At 35.7% G+C, this 16,338-nt stretch overlaps 1 protein-coding gene across 2 annotated transcripts in view; it reads right to left on the bottom strand.

Annotated features, from left to right (window-relative positions):
* DYNC2H1 (dynein cytoplasmic 2 heavy chain 1) overlaps nt 1-16,338 on the bottom strand; it is a 143,355-nt gene that overhangs the window by 36,455 nt on the left and 90,562 nt on the right. For both annotated transcript variants that reach the window (XM_030269960.4, XM_072927487.1), the window contains one exon: nt 15,453-15,557. In XM_030269960.4, the coding sequence (XP_030125820.4) occupies nt 15,453-15,557 (105 nt within the window). The remainder of the gene's footprint in view (nt 1-15,452; nt 15,558-16,338) is intronic.

The following is a 16,338-nucleotide window of genomic DNA, read 5'->3' as shown; positions in this document are numbered from 1 at the left end:
AGCTTAGACAGGGATCTTTTTAGCAGGAAGCAGTTGGCAACTGTTTTGGAGGGCAAAGAGGGGCCAAGAAAGTTGCTCAAACCTCAAGAAAAAAATTCTCAAGGCACAAACCCACTTCTTTCTGATACAGAGGAAACAAGCATGATAAGTAAGTCAAAAAACAATCATGACAGAAGATCATCATGCATGTAAAGAAGAAGTTAATGACCTCAAATCCTACAATATGCTGAGTTGGAAGGGATCCACAGGTATCACGGAAGTTCAACTCCTGGCTCTGCACAGGACATCCCCAAGAGTCACACCATGTGCCTGAGAGAATTGCCCAAATGTTTTCTGAACTCTGTCAGGCTGATGCTGTGACCACGTCCCTGGGGAGCCTGTTCCAGTGCCCAGCCACCCCCGGGTGAAAAACCTTTTCCTGATATGCAGCCTAAACCTCCCCTGACTCAGCTTCAGGGCATTCCTTTGGGTCCTTACTGGTCACCACAGAGCAGAGATCAGTGCCTGCCCTTCCTCTTCCCCTCACAGGGAAGCTGAAGGCTGCAGTGACATCTCCCACAGAAGATGGGCACAAGGATGGACAGCAGGGGTAGAAAGACATTGCTCAGTTGTGTTAGGGTCAAGTAAGGAAAGCCAGATCACATCTGGATTTAAAACCAGCAGTGTATGCAAAGGCCTAAAAGGGCTTCTGGCAGTATTCTGATAGCTAAAATGAAAAGAAAATATGAGCTACTGCTCTTTATAGCTTCTGTTATATAAAAAACCATTTCACCCTCTCATTCTCATAACTTAATTTTAAACTTTCATAATCCTTTGTGTGCCCCAGCTATTGTGTATATCAAAAAAGATTCTTGTTTAATTTAGTGAAAAATTCATTTCTCTGATGAATGTTTTGATCATAGTATCTTTATCATTCCTGCTATTCTTCCTCATTTTCGCTCTGCACATATGCAAATGTTCTGACAAACAATACAGATAATAAACACACATTTGTGCCTTCCAGATATCATTCTTTTAGCTATAGTTTTGTATCTTTTAATTTGTTTTTGGGTTGTTGCCTACCATCATTTGCTAAGCAATAAAACATTTATATGTAATACACTTTAACTGGTAATTCAGTATGTAGTACTTCATATAAACTTGCATATAATGCATACTATAAAGCTGAAAAATGTTTATATGATTGCTTTGTGAATATGGGGGATTGAAATCAAAGCAGCTTTAGAGGTATAAACATGTATCTCCATACAGCTGAAATGATTTTGAGAAGTAGTGACTGCAAGATCAAGTAATTAAAGTATTTTTCTAACTCTACTGTGCAGTGTTAGCTGTCTTTTTCTAATTATCTAATTCTAAAATTTGTCAATATAATTTAAATAGGAAATACAGTATCTATTCTTTATTTCAATTTTTTTTTCTTCAGTGTGCCTATTTGTGTTTCTGCTTTGTGAATTTCATTAAAGTAGTTCAAAAATATTGGGTTATCATTACCAAAAGCTAAACACTTAAATTAAAAGTACTGAATCAAAAGAAATCAAGTCTTAACTCTCTGTGTTCTGGAGCACTATAACACACAATGATCTTCATCACATGTTCATGGAACATCTTTAAATCTTCACAGTTCATCCCATTTCTTTTCTCAGGTATAGCAGGTATGATGGTAGCACAATTTACTCCTAAAGTTTCCCTGACAGCACAGTTTTCAATTCACTGATTTTTTTATTTTTTTTTTAATTAATGGGTTAGGCTGAAACTTTTTGTACTGATAGCTCTTTCCACCTACATATTTTTTCAAAATTTTAACCTAGAACAGTCATTCATGTTCAAGACACAGATGAAAATACATTTGATTCATGTCAAAATACTCAGGTTAACCTCACCTTTGAACTGCTTCAACACCCCAAACTTTCACTAACAGACTGCAAATTTGATGGCAGGACATCTGTCCAAATTTAGGAAAGAATTACAGATTTTAAAATAGTAACACATATTACTAATTAGTATGATTACCAGTTTGATATTAGAACTTGAGAGGTGAAAGTATTTAATTCTCACAAATCCCAGTGAAGTTCCCTACAGTATTGACCAGTCTATGCTACTTTGAATCAGCTAAAGCTTGAGAAAATGTTTATTTAGTACTCTCAAATCAGTCTCTTTCTGGTTGTTATGAAAATGAAAATCTATTTTTTAAAATAGGATCATATAACAATTAATGCTAGAAAGAAACTAAGGAGGTCTCTAGTCTAATCTCCTGTTGGAAGCACAATGAGCTTTAAAATTAGACCAGGTTGCTCAGGGGTTTATCTGGTTTTGAAAAATCTCAAGTACAGAGACTGAACAACCTCTCAGGATGACCTCTTCCACTGCTTTACCACCCTAATAATTAAACAGTTTCCCATAATATCAAATCTGGACCTTTCTGGTCTTGGTTTATGCCCTGTAAAATAAGAGTCAAATGCATGGACTGGGACAGAGTGTTAATACTGGGAAGGACCTTAATAAAACCATGAGTGGGACACATCACCCTATTAGAATTCTCAGGTGTATCACAGAAGTGTCCAAGGGATTGTAGTATGCTTGCAATTGCTCCACTTCACTATTTTCACCTCAGGCAACAGAAGTTAAGTTTTGAGTTGGAAGAGAAATAGGATTTAAAAGAAAAAGGATTATCAGGAATACATTTCAGGGGGTCATAGGAAAACCAAAGCAACATGATAGGAATGAACACACAGACTGGGTAAGTACCTAGAAGGAAGGAGACCTTGGTTCAGATGACAAGGGAATATGATTAGGAATCTGTATTTAAGATGAAACAACTCTTGGGTTGAAAGAGGGCACTGTACACAGTCACATTAGGCGAGCACAAACTTGTCCTTACCTATCCTTAGGCACTTATTTAAGCTTACTTAAAACTTACTGGAAAATATTCTCACCTTTACCTCCCTAAATTATCAGTAGGCAGATCTTAAGAGGGACAACTTGCATTTGAAAGGTTATCTTATTGAGTACATAGGAAAACTAAGTTCCTTACTTAGGTACCTGAGATAGATGGGTCTATGCTGTAGAAATTAGAATGAGGATTTTAATTTAATTTCCTAGAAACCTACTCTATATTAAGCTTGCCTTAAACTTGATGTTTCTGTGAGCACACAGCAAGATCAGAAGTGATCAGCACAGATGCATACATCCAGTTCTGTGGAATTGTATCCTTTGCACTCTAACCCAGGTATGTACTTATAGTACTAAGGGAACTGAAAATTTAATCATAGATGTATAATACAGAGTATTCAAAGTAAGAGTACTTTTACAATACCTAAACTTTGAATGTTCTCCTTTGTCATTGAAATGTATTCTTTTTATGTATTATGCACTAAAAGCTCTTACATGTTGTGGTAGTTCACACCAAATGCCAAGCTGAATATTCTGAATAATAAGAGTGAAAAAATCTACCATTAAGCAGGAAAATAGTGCCTTCATTAAAAATACAAGAGGGATAGATAAAGAGGTAATAAAAACATAAAAGCAATCACCAATAATGGTCTGTTTAAAGAGAGGGGAAAAGATTATTCAGAATCTCAATTCTTTGTAGAATCTGTCTGTTTTAAGTAAGGTTAAGTAATCATAACAGTATTTATACAAAAAATTCAATAGAGCAATTTATTTGTGAACAATGCATCTAATACTGATCAACAGTCTACAGAAACTGCAATCTCTATTCTTAGAGGAAAATTCATGCACTGCATGTGCATGAGTTATCATGAGTTTCTGAGTTATCAGCACAGAAAAATACAAATTGCATATATTAAGAAAGGAGGGGAGGTCAAATTAAGAATGTCAATATTTATTTACCTAGTTATTAAATTACATGTACATCTCAGCTTTTTAATTTATTACATATTTTTGGGTGCATCTACAGACATATGCTACTATGATATTGACCAGCACATTACAGTAGAAAACACGTGCATCTAAAGAAGTTATGAGAGATAATGATCACAATGGAAAGCTATAAAGATAATTAATGTTCCCATTCAGCTTCCTGTGGAACTACTTAAATTTCATGGAAAAAATAAAAATGAGGATATGTCAAGATTTTAACTCTTTCTTCTCTGAAACTTAGACAAGATAGATTTCTAGGAACACAAAATCTATTTGTTATTTACTCATGCACAAGATGAAGAAAGTCTTGCATTCAGTCATTCACAACTACTGTAAAAAATGCTACTTCACAAATATGATATAAAATAAACATAGACTTACATTTAAGTCTTGTATTCATTTCAGAATCAAATCAAATTTTATACACAGGATTAAGACTTGAAAAAGAGGAATGTAACACCGTCAAAAATATCCTGTGAAATTCTGTCAGCGAATTAAAAAAAACATCAGATCAATCATTTCTGGACTCCATATGATTACTGTTCTAAGAATGCAAAGCTGGAAAGATTTTTTAGTCAGATAGCTGGTATTTTTTTCAAGACTATGTAACATATAAAAAATAATTTTTATTTTTGTACAAAAATCTAGCAAAATCCTCTAAGCAAATCTACGGATGTCAAAGCAGATACTCTACTGCCATCTACCAGTTTTAAAAAGATGTAATATTAGCACAGAAAACACTTCTATGCTCCATTTCTCTGAATGAAACAATATATCAATTTACACAGCTGTTCAAGGAGATAATTCTGGTTTTATAAAACTTTACAGCTCAAACTAAAATATGAAGCTATAGCTTAACTACTTTGGTAAATATTATGAAAGTACTAACCCAGTGCAGGGCAAGTATCTTTACTGTGTCACAAGAGGGAGCAGGTTTCTGTGTGACAGCCCTTCTGCCAAAAATAGGCATTTCCATACAGTTTGTCACAGCTTGGCTGCTGTTCCCTCATTGCTGAGAAAGTAGCCTTAGACGGAGCTGGTATTGAAACCTCTCTGACTTTCAGTCCCTGCCTGTGTCCCTTACACTCTCTGCAAGGACAGGATCCATGGATGCTGTTAGGATGAAGGTAAAATGGCACTTGTAAGCAAATCATTCCTAGTGCATGTGGATCAGTAAGAGACAGTATAGGTCTATGCTTGCTCTTTTCTTGTTCCATCAAGGCCACCTCAAAGCTGCACTTTCATTCATTAAGAATGTGAAGTAGGGCTGGACTCTACACAGATACACGCCTTCTCAAATACAAAGTAAATGTGGCATTGACCACGCCTGTATGTTCCTTTATACAGAATAGGATCATGTATCATATACCTTTGACAACAGGAAGACTCTCTGTAGAGCAGAGGTTCAGGGGAGGAAGGAAGAAAGTCAGCAGACTTTCTGTAGATGGACAGTACAAGCCCAGGTTGAACCTTCCCCTTAAAAAATAACAGAGAGCTTTACTTCATAGAGGTCTGCAGGATACACATTACCTAGAGACCATGAAGCTAAAGGGAGTGCCAGAAGAGGTGGTTGACCTTAACTAATCTCACACACTGACAAAATTGAAGGAGACTGGAAAATGGCAGTTGGTTTTCAGAAGAGAACTATCTTCTCACATCCAGAACACCACCAATGTATTTTCATATACACAGTACCAGTCCTATGAGAATTAATAAGGTTATTTGAAGCATTACATTGATTCACTAAATTGGTAAAGAAATGTTTTCCAGCTCTTTTTGCTAGAGCACAATACTGTGACTTACACATCAAGAGTACAGCACATTTCTTTCATGCATCACCATAGATGTATTCAAAATAATCCCCATAATTCAAAAATTCCTTTTAAGTACTCAGATCTCTCAGTTGCAGGATAATAAATACAGGTTGACATTACTCATCAATTTCTACTAGAGACTGTTAGTCATGTATTTTTGATGTGGGATGTAATAAATGTCAGCAATTAAATGCTCTGAACAATTGAAAGCTTATATAATTGCTGAATTATTTTCAGAAAATAATTTCACGTTCGTCTGGAATCTATAGTAATAACACAAGAGATTCAATAATAACATAAATGTCTTTTCAATAATTAATATACTTTTCAATAATTATACACATATTACTCTGTGTGGCATAATTAGAATTATGGAGGAATAGTAAATATAAAATTCTTGCTCTGAGCCTCTGAGCTGGATTGATAAAGAGAAAATTGTGTCTGTTGACAAACACTCAAGAAGCTATAGCTATCATTACAGCTGTACCTTGAAAAATAACCACACACCACAGCCCATCTATTCTACATACAGTACAAATTTTGCGGTCAGATACACGACTGCAATTTTGGGTGGACATATCCTAACTTTTCTTTATCTTACTTGGGTAATGACAACCTTGAAGATTTGGGTACAAACTCAAGCATGATCCAGCAATTTAAGAGTTGCCAGTGTCCTCATACATCCCTCCTCTACCTTCTGTCTCTGTTCCTCTCAGAAACAAGGCAAAAAGCAGCACTGGAACCATATATCTGATCACATTTTTAGTAAGACAGAGAGCAGTTTTAATCTAAGTAAAAGGATATGCAAGGAATAGTAGGAAGAGGCACAAAATCATTGACTTGCTGAAAATAAAAGCACATCAGAAACTAAGTAAAAAAAAAGAACCTAATGATAAGAAGCTTTTTTATTAAAGTCAGTGAGATCATTGCAATTATACTTAATGAAGTAAAATTTGCTTCATGTTTCCTGACCCTGGTTTGTACCTTGTCTACTTTACTAGATTGCTTTACTCTGTTCTTCATTATTACTTTAATATTAATTTTAGTTTGAGAAATATCCATAATAAAAATGTTATAAAAAGGTAACTTTTTTCCCAACAAATTTTATAATTTTCAAGTACAGACAGAAGAGCAAGAGTATTTATTTTAAATAAATACTGTATTTAGTCATTACACTATGGTTCAATTAGCTAGTCTTTTGATTTCTGATAGATTTCATTAAAGAAATTGTTGTTTCTCTTTAAACAATCCCATCTATGATTCAGTGTGAGATTTCTGTGCTAGTATTAATTCCTATGGAGTATTCAACTCAGCAATATGTTTTTGCTGGGTTTTGTAAACTTCACATTGTTCAGACACCATAATTTTTATGTCATGCTGATGTAACATGTGAATATTAATTTCCTATGTCGAGTTTCTGCTAGAACAATCTCTCCAGTTTTCAAATGATTCAGCTGCCATTCTTGATGAGTATGAAATGTCATGGTATGAATCACAGAATGGTTGGGGTTGGAAGGGATCTCTAAAGATCATCTAGTCCAACCCCCTGCCAAAGCAGGTTCACACAGAGCAGGCCACACAGCATCACCTCCAGACTGGCTTTTATTATTTCCAGAAGAGTAGATATTCAACCCCATCCTCTCGGGTAGCCTGTCCTAGTTTTCTGTCACCTCTTTAGGAAGTTTTTCCTGAGATGGAACATCCTGTGATTCAGTTTGTGCCACTGCCCCCTGTCCTGTCACTGAGCACCACTGAAGAGATTCTGGCCACATCTTCTTGATACCCACCCTTAAGATATCTGTAAACATTGATAAAATCCCTCAGTTTCCCCTTCTCCAGGTAAAACAGACCTACCTCTCTCAGCCTTTCCTTCTAAGACAGATGCTTCAGTCCCCCAAGCATCACAGTCCTCCCTGGTGCCCTCTCCAGTAGCTCCTTATCTTTCTTGTCCTGAGGAGCCCAGCCCTGGGCACAGCACTCCAGATGTGCCTCACCAGGGCAGAGCAGAGGGACAGGTTCACCTCCCCTGACCTGCTGGCTCTGCTCTTCCGAATGCACCCCAGGACACCACTGGCCTTCTTGGCCATGAGGGCACTGCTGGCTCAGGGACAGCTTGTTGTCCCCAAGGACCCCCAGGTCCCTCTCTGCAGAGCTGCTTTCCAGCAGGTCAGCCCCAGCCTGTGCTGGTGCCTGGGGTTATTCCTCCCCAGGTGCAGGACCCTGCATTTGCCTTTGCTGAACTGCATTAACCTGCCCTCTGCCCAACTTCTCAGCCTGTCCAGGTCTCACTGCATGTCAGCACAGCCCTTTGGGGTATCAATCACTCCTCCCACATGAAAATAAGTATGAATATAGGCACAGATCATTCCTAGGCATTTTTAAATAGTCCCTGTAGTATACTACTGTGCACTGGAGTTCTGTACAAAAACAAATTTATATTTATAGCCGTGATCTGCAAGATGAGATTTTTACTGAGATTAAGAAAAAACATACAAGCTTTATACTATATCAAAGAACTGCATTAACACATTTCTCATGGGAATTAGAGCTTACAAAATCTTAAATTAAAAGTTACCTTTTAGTCACAGAAGCCCTCTAAATACCATTATTTGCAACTCTGCATCTTTACATTTCAAAATATGTGTGAAAAAGCTGTATTATTAATGATGACTTCACTGAAAGAAATTTCTGAAGTGCTGGTTAACAGCCTAAATTGCAATGCAGGTAGTTAATTATTATTTATATATTTGTTAAGGATAGCCATGAATTAAACTGCAGAATTAAGATTTTGGACTTAGGAAATAAGACACTAGTTTAATGGTCATAAGGAAGAGGAAAAATATGATACATTATAGTAATCAGGGGGAAAATTTGAGGCAGTAGAGTGGACAGAACATTAATTTCAGTTAATTAAAAAGGGGAAACAGGACTATTTTTGAATGAGCTTCAGCACAAGTCCCCTCATTATGTAGAAAGGTCAGGATTTTTAGCAAATAACTAAGCATGGAGTATCTCCATAGATTGAAAGGTTAAAAAAAAGTAACATATAAGAAGAAAAATCAAGGACAGTGAAAGAACTGCTTGGGCAATCCAAGATGAAATTAGAAAAGCCAAGGTCCAGCTGGAGATAACACCAGTAGGAAACAATTAGGGGTGAAATGGGTTTCAACATGTATGAAAAAGTTCAAAGAAAACATGGGGCATTGGCCAAATGTAAGAGAATTAACAGAGGCATGGTATATAAAACCTGAAGTATTCTAAGGCCTCTGTGCATGGTTTAGGAAACAAAGGAGCAGATAATATTGGGAAATAAAGAGCCTATGCAAAGAACATGAACACACTAACAAGGACTTCAGTCCAGCTGTTGGCCCGTCACCAGTGGTGCTCCTGATGCTCAGAAGTGCAGCCAGTTCTGTTTAATATCTTTATCAATGATCTCAACAAGGAGATTAAGTGTGCTCTTGGCACCCTGGCAAACAGTGGGCAAGTCTCACAAGGTCAGTCTCACAAGCACACGCTCTGCCATTAATGTGCATGATAGCCTTGCCTGATGATGCATAATGGTGGGAACCATTCACTTGCTTTAGCAGTTGAATAAAATAAAACTGGTAACAAAAAAAAAAAGAAATTTGGAATGTGTTGGTCTTTCACTGCCCTGGAAAATAAAACAAGCAAAAAAATATGCCTACTAATTAATAAAATCCCTTTTTTGTCTTTGAGACAAGCACTGTAACTTTAATACTTTCGGATGCTTGAAACTTCACTTCCTCCTCCTGAACTTTTCAATTTGAAATTGAATACTTAGATATGAAATGCAAGTGTAATAACGATATTTACATTGTTACAATACTCAATGCAGAAACAGCAAAACAACTATTTTCAAAATCCTGTTCTAATAAAAATCTAAGTTTTCAAGCAGTCCAGTTTTCAGAAGGAAAGAAACCCACCTGTATTCTGAGTAAGCAACACTTCATAGTTACAGGTATTTTCTTTAATCTCTTAAATGCTCATTAAAATGTTCTTTATATGAGTATTAGGAATGTTGCTGACACTATTACAAAGCTTGACTCAAAGGTCAATGGAAAGAAATAGGTAATTCCAAACGGTGATTCACTGCTTTATTTTAGATGCCTATCTAAGATTGGCACACATTATTCCCTGTAGCTGCTTGTCTTTCCTTAGGAACAAAAAATAAAATGGAAGACTAGCTAAGAAGAGGTGGATAATATTAATATGATTCAAGCTAGTTGAGAGATATTACACTGGGGTTTCTTTGTTTTAATTTCAATTGGCTTTGAATTTGACTTATCGTATTTTTCTATCACAGTACCTAAATACTTAAAAGAAAAACAAACTCATACAAAATTGTTCCAATATCAGTCAGGGGAATTTGAAGAGGCTTGAATCAATAAATACATCACAAGTCTTTTCCAGCAGGATTTAAACAAAATATCCTCTAAGAGCTGCACTAAAACTCTAACAGAACCTCTCTGTGTATTTCAAAGATAAACTCTAGTTCCACAATATCTGTTTTTAAAATATCCTTGACTTGTGGGAAATGTTAGAATAACAACTTAATAAATATTTGGTCTTAACACAGAAGGCATTTTCAGAAATATTAAAACACCAGTTGAAGATAATATCAGTAAAGGAAACAGGATTTCACACATCTACATAATTCACTCCATGGCAGGTATGAATTCGGTATCTTGGAGCTGGACTGTAATACACGGAGCCTAGATAACCATTAGATTATGGACCTAACTCTTAAAAAAATAAAGCTTTGTTAGATGACTATCACCCTTAGAAAATATTTTCTCTATTATATTAGTTTCCCTGCCAATATGTAGTGACTACCCAAAAAAATATGTTGGTTCTGGTAAGGGGGGGAAGTTTGTGACTTCTAGCAAGAAGGAAAATTTTAAAAATTAAATCTGAGAAAAAAAAATTACCTTATATCCTCTACCCTGTCATAAAAAATGATAGACAGATTTGAATACCATTTGAGACTATAAAATTAGTATGAAAAACATTCTTAAAGCAAGTAATTTTGTTGCAAAATCTGAACCTCCTAAACTGCAGAGTATCACTGATCTGGCTGAAAGGCAAATAAAATTACAAAGGACAAAATATAGAAGGAAAAATACTTCCAGCAAGTTCAGTTGAAGTTAACTGGTACCCAGTTGATATTTAGGTTATATGTATTCAGAGCTCAAAATTTTTAATTTATATATAAAATCTAGAAAAAAGTAATTTTTGTAGTATTTCTGTGAAAAATTGGTGAGAAGCTATAGTCTGTGGACTCTTCAGCAATGATTCCCGAAGGATTATTTTACATCTCTGATGTCATTCAGCATTTTAAGGGTTGACCTTGGCTGGCCACTAGCAGCCCACCAAAGCTGTTTTATCACTCCCCTTCCCAGAGGGACAGGGAAAAGAAAATGTAAGGAAAGGTTCATGGGATGAGCTAAGGACAGGGAGAGATCAGTCTCCAATTACCATCATAAGCAAAACAGACTTGAAGTGTGGAAATTAATTTAATTTATTGCTAATCAAATCCGACTAGGATAATGAGAAATTAATCTTCAAATGCCTTCTCACCATCCCTCACTTCTTCCTGGGCTCAGCTTCATTCTGAAATCTCTACCTCCTGCAAACCAAAGAGTGCAGAGCAACAGAGAATGGGGGCTGTGGTCAGTTCATCACACATTTTCTCCTCACTCTCTTTCCCTGCTCCAGCATGGGGTCCCACTCACTTGAGACAGTACTTCATGAACTTTAAAAAACAAGTTTCAATTATGCATGCACAATCAACATCAGGAGGTCATAAAAAGTTACTGCAAATCCAGACTTGCCTTCCACTTCTGCTATCACTGCGATGGTGGACATAAAAGAATCAAGAGGCTGTCCAAGTATATAGGGACTGTAACTATCCTTTATTTTTGCATGATAATGTGAGAGAGTACTCATTCATTCATGAAAATATCAAAAACAACCTAATCTTCCAACCTACCGAGACTTAACCTGCCTCATATGATACTCTCTGTGAAGTATTATAATGTGTAAAAGAATGCTGAATTCCTGAGGCAAGATATTATTAGAATTATTAAACATTGTATAGTATACAGAAACTAGCAATGAGCAAACCACATGCTAGCCATATTCATTATCATTGGCAGTCATATTTGAAGAACATTGTGCAACCTGCCAGCTACTGATTGTCTTTTTTCACAAAATAATTTACTGTATTATTGAAGAATATTTAGATTACCCAGCTGAGTGATCATATATAGCTACTACTTACAGGCTGCAGTCATTTGCATTTGGCAGGATTTGCTGGGATCACACAGCACATGCTACCCTCTCTAGAGTGCCTGCAGTGAATATGTCTGCTGTGCAAAGACAGGAGACAAAACAATGCCTCTACATCTTCATTTCATCCTCCCAGGTGGTTACTGGCAATAAGGCATATTAGTTGCAGGTATAGTAAATCCTCCACAGAACAGGATAGTTCTTACTGCTTTTCCAAAGTTTAAAAATACACATGCAGGTCCGTCTGTTTCAGTCTGTCCAAATTCCATTTATCAAAAAATTTTATTTTTATGACACATATAGTTCTATTACAATTATAATGAAGGATTTGTTGATAAAAATTCATAAAAGCACCCAACTAAGAATAAGAGATGAGTCCACAGGCACCAAAAGCCCACTTTTCAAGAAGGTCACTGGAGAGATATCTAAATTACAGACTCTTCTCATTGCACAGGAAGCCTAAAGCAAAGCTCCACATATTCTGATTGCTCTAATCACTGGCTATAACTTAGACTGAGAGCTGGACCATCTGAGTATGAGCCAATGTGCAGGCAAAATACAGGGTTTATCAGATCAGGAGGAAGGAGCATGACTGTGACTAAGTGGTGAGGACTGTTGTTGAGTATGAGGAAACTGAGCTGCAGTACATAAATTCTCTACTAGTGTAAAACAGGTAGGATGAGGTGTACTGACTCCTGCAGCTGCACTGTCAGTGGAGATTTTTTTCTATTTTAATACGCTGTTCTGCAAAGAGAGCATAGCAAGAGATGTGAGATTATTCATAACCATATTCCACATGAGATGTGTCAAAGGCTTATTATAACATCAGGTGAGGCAGAAACAGACACAGTGAACTCTAGAAATACAGGTCCTAAAACTTTACTTATCTTCATCTACTTAGAGCAACTAAACACATAATTCAGAAAAACAAACACTAAGTAATGTTTCTAAAAAGATCATGTCCTTTTAAATACAATTTTTTTACCTGTATGAATTCAGTATTAATTCTCTCTGAATTACACTACAGAATATTACAAGACATAATTTCTAATAAATCAATTAGTAATTGCCAATGTAAAAATAATACTGATAGCAATATTCAGCTTTTAAATTAGAAAGGTTCTTTGCTGAGAAGCTGTGAATATAGTAACACAACACTTGAAAAATTTCTTAAAAAAGACCCTTTCTTTTTATTGATGCTTTAGGTTTACCCAAACACTAGCAATGCATAGCTTACAGAAGAGATATCTGCATGACTTCAAAATGCTGCACTGTGCTGCAAGATATTTCTACTGAAGTGTGTTGCTGCAGCAACAAAAGCTGTCGCTTCTAGGCATGAAAAATTAATAATATTCATAGAAAGTCTAGAGAATCAGTGAAGTGGTGGACATGGTACTACATTTCACCTTTCTAATACTGGTGACATGGCAGCTGAGCTCTCATGTGCAGGTGAAAGCTTGATCAGGAAAGTACTCCCTAAAGTCCCTTGAAAGAGGGAAGTGTCAATTAAACTTTAAGTGGGGGTTTACTGGTGGTAACTGTTGTTTCCTAATGCTTCATTCATTCCTTCATAAGAAAAGATTTTTTCACAGTGCTAATTAATGATTATAATTGACAGTTAATGATTCAATCTCTTTACTTAACTGTGTGGTTCAAGTCTGCACAACTAAGGTCTAATTTCAGGAGTACTAACCATCCACAGATCCCATCTAAGTCAATGATTGAGCTGGTATCAGCTGATTTCTGACTACCCTTGCTCATTACCTTTAGCTTGGTAATGGATTTCTGAGAAACACTCCTGTTAGAAAACCACTGAATTTCCAGTTGTGAACCATGGGATCACCTATGGATCTAAAACAGCTGCTAAACTGATGGAAACGGAAAAGGAGTAGTATTCACAGTGAGGAAGAAGCACAGTTCAAGGAAAATCTCTCATTTCTGTTACTTAAATTGCCTAATACTTAAAGAAATACTGAAAAATACTATCGGAAGGATAAGAAAATATCTCATATGACAAAAAAAATCATCTCACAGAACTGTAACTAGAGCAGTCTCACATTTTCAAGATTATAACCCATAGTCTATAGCTTATAATCAATGCTATGCACACAAGTTCAGCAGAGTGTGAGTTTACATGTAAATGCACTCATTATCTATTTCCCTTCACACAGGAACTCTGAGTCTATTCTGATTTTCAAATATTAGCATTTTTAACAACTGCAGATTTTAACAAGTTATGCAAGCACAGCTGAAATAAAAAAAATAATGACCAGTCTACGGTGAATCTGAGAGAAAAAAAAGCATCTAAATGGATGTTTATGTAAATGATTTTAAGACAAAATCAAAGAGAGCTATGTTGAATCTTGGAGCATGTATCAGCTTTGTAATAGACAAGTTCTTGTGTTCATCCTATTACCTTATGCACCTTCATCCTACTGATTTCTTTACATATCTTTAAGTTTTCATATTCTAAAGAAACCAGAAATAGTTTGACAATATAGCTATGGATTTTAGCAAACAGAAATATTTAACAAATTTACCAGTACTATATTTCATAGGCAACAAATGTAATACTCAAGTGCTTTCCTTTTATTTTCAGTAGATCAGAGGTCCTACAGCAATAGGAAATTTCTGCTTTGAGCCCTTTTTAAGTGGCTGTGAGCAAACAATTAGATACTTTTAAATAAAACTGTAATTCTTAGTCTTGAATTCAGAGGAAATTCCAGTTATAGGGAACTTCCAAGTCATTTTGCCAAGAAAGGTTGGACCAGATGATCACTGAAGTTTCCTCCAACCTATGAATCAATGATTTAATCTTTTCCCCTCTATAACTTGTCCATACATAAGACAGTGCACAGCAGAAAATTAAAGAGAGCCTTGATATACAGACCAATTGCTTTCAGAGTTGTGATTCAAGAATCGCAAGTCCATCAACTTTCACATTATCTGACACAACTAATTTACTAGTCAAATAAGCATGCAACTAAGTATTTAAAAGATTTGTACTGTTTATCTGCACTTATACTATAATTGTATGCTCTCATCCAGACCACTTAAAAAAACATATTTCTAATTGGAATGGAATTTTTTGACTAATTGGAAGAATTCTGGCACTTCTGGAAAAAATTCTTCAGAATTCCTATTCCAGCAAAAGCACAAAATCTTCTATGTGTAAAACTATCATACCAGTCTTCAATGTGAACTGAATTTTGCTATTGGAAGCTTTCTCAATATTAATTTGTGTAAGTTCTAAATGAATACTCTTGTAACTAAAGATTAAATGTTATTATATTAAAATATTCTACAGATAAAATTTGAAATATCAAACTTACATCAATTTACTCTGACTTTCTTATGGAAACTGCATTTATGATCCGGTGGTTGGGTTTTTCAGCTTATAATGGCTGCAGAAAAGATTCAGAGGTTGATGAAAAATGCTAACTTTACCTGGGAACTAATGATACGCTGTGATGAACGAGCAATATTAGCTGGCAGGCCAAAAAAGTCAGGTTTATCATCTTCTGGAAGGCTTTCAATAATATTACGATAATCCTGCATAAGAAGAAAAGAATAGACAGAACAGAAGAACTTTTTATTCTACTCATGAAAATTAACAGCATATGCTGAAAATTTCATTACATGCAGAGCACAACACAAATATTAAAATAATTATATAAGACATGACATATTATGGTAATCTTATAGATTTCTTCATTTTATTTATCAGAAACAATCTTCTTTTATATAACATTTCCACTCTAAAAGACCAAAAAGCAATTCTGATTACAGTGAAACTATCAAATGAAAACAAAAGCATGCCAAGACTGTCCCTGAAAAGTAGGTACACTACTTCTGTTGAAAACTTAAAGGTAAGATTAATGACAAGACAGAAAAAAAATACTTTAGCGTTTGGAATTCCAATAAGAGTATAATACATATTTATAAAATTAAGAGCATTCACTTCTATTTAAATCTACAAAAATATTCACTTATACAAAGTGGAATTGTTTAGGTAAAAATAGGTTTACATAATCATTGGAGATGCAGAATAGCATCAATAGTGGTTACAGTGTAATAGTCACTAGTGATGCTCTCTTGCAAGAAACAGACAGAGACCTTGCAGACTCAGGTAGACTAATGGTGTTGGACATCTCTCTTACTGTGTTTTAAAGGCAAAAATATTTACTATCTGAAAGCCTGGCTGCACCATTTTGCAAATGTGCCACGTGCATTTTGTCTTTGCTTTCAGGAGCATGTGCTGGATATGCACAATTCACTTTAACGTGGAATCTCACTTCAGAGGTAACAACAGTAGCAGAACTCTACACCAAAC

This window comes from Taeniopygia guttata, chromosome 1, assembly GCF_048771995.1.
Source record: "Taeniopygia guttata chromosome 1, bTaeGut7.mat, whole genome shotgun sequence".
Lineage (NCBI taxonomy): Eukaryota > Metazoa > Chordata > Aves > Passeriformes > Estrildidae > Taeniopygia > Taeniopygia guttata.
The sequence above is the reverse complement of the archived record's forward strand: the minus strand, read 5'-3'. Positions and strand labels throughout refer to the sequence as shown.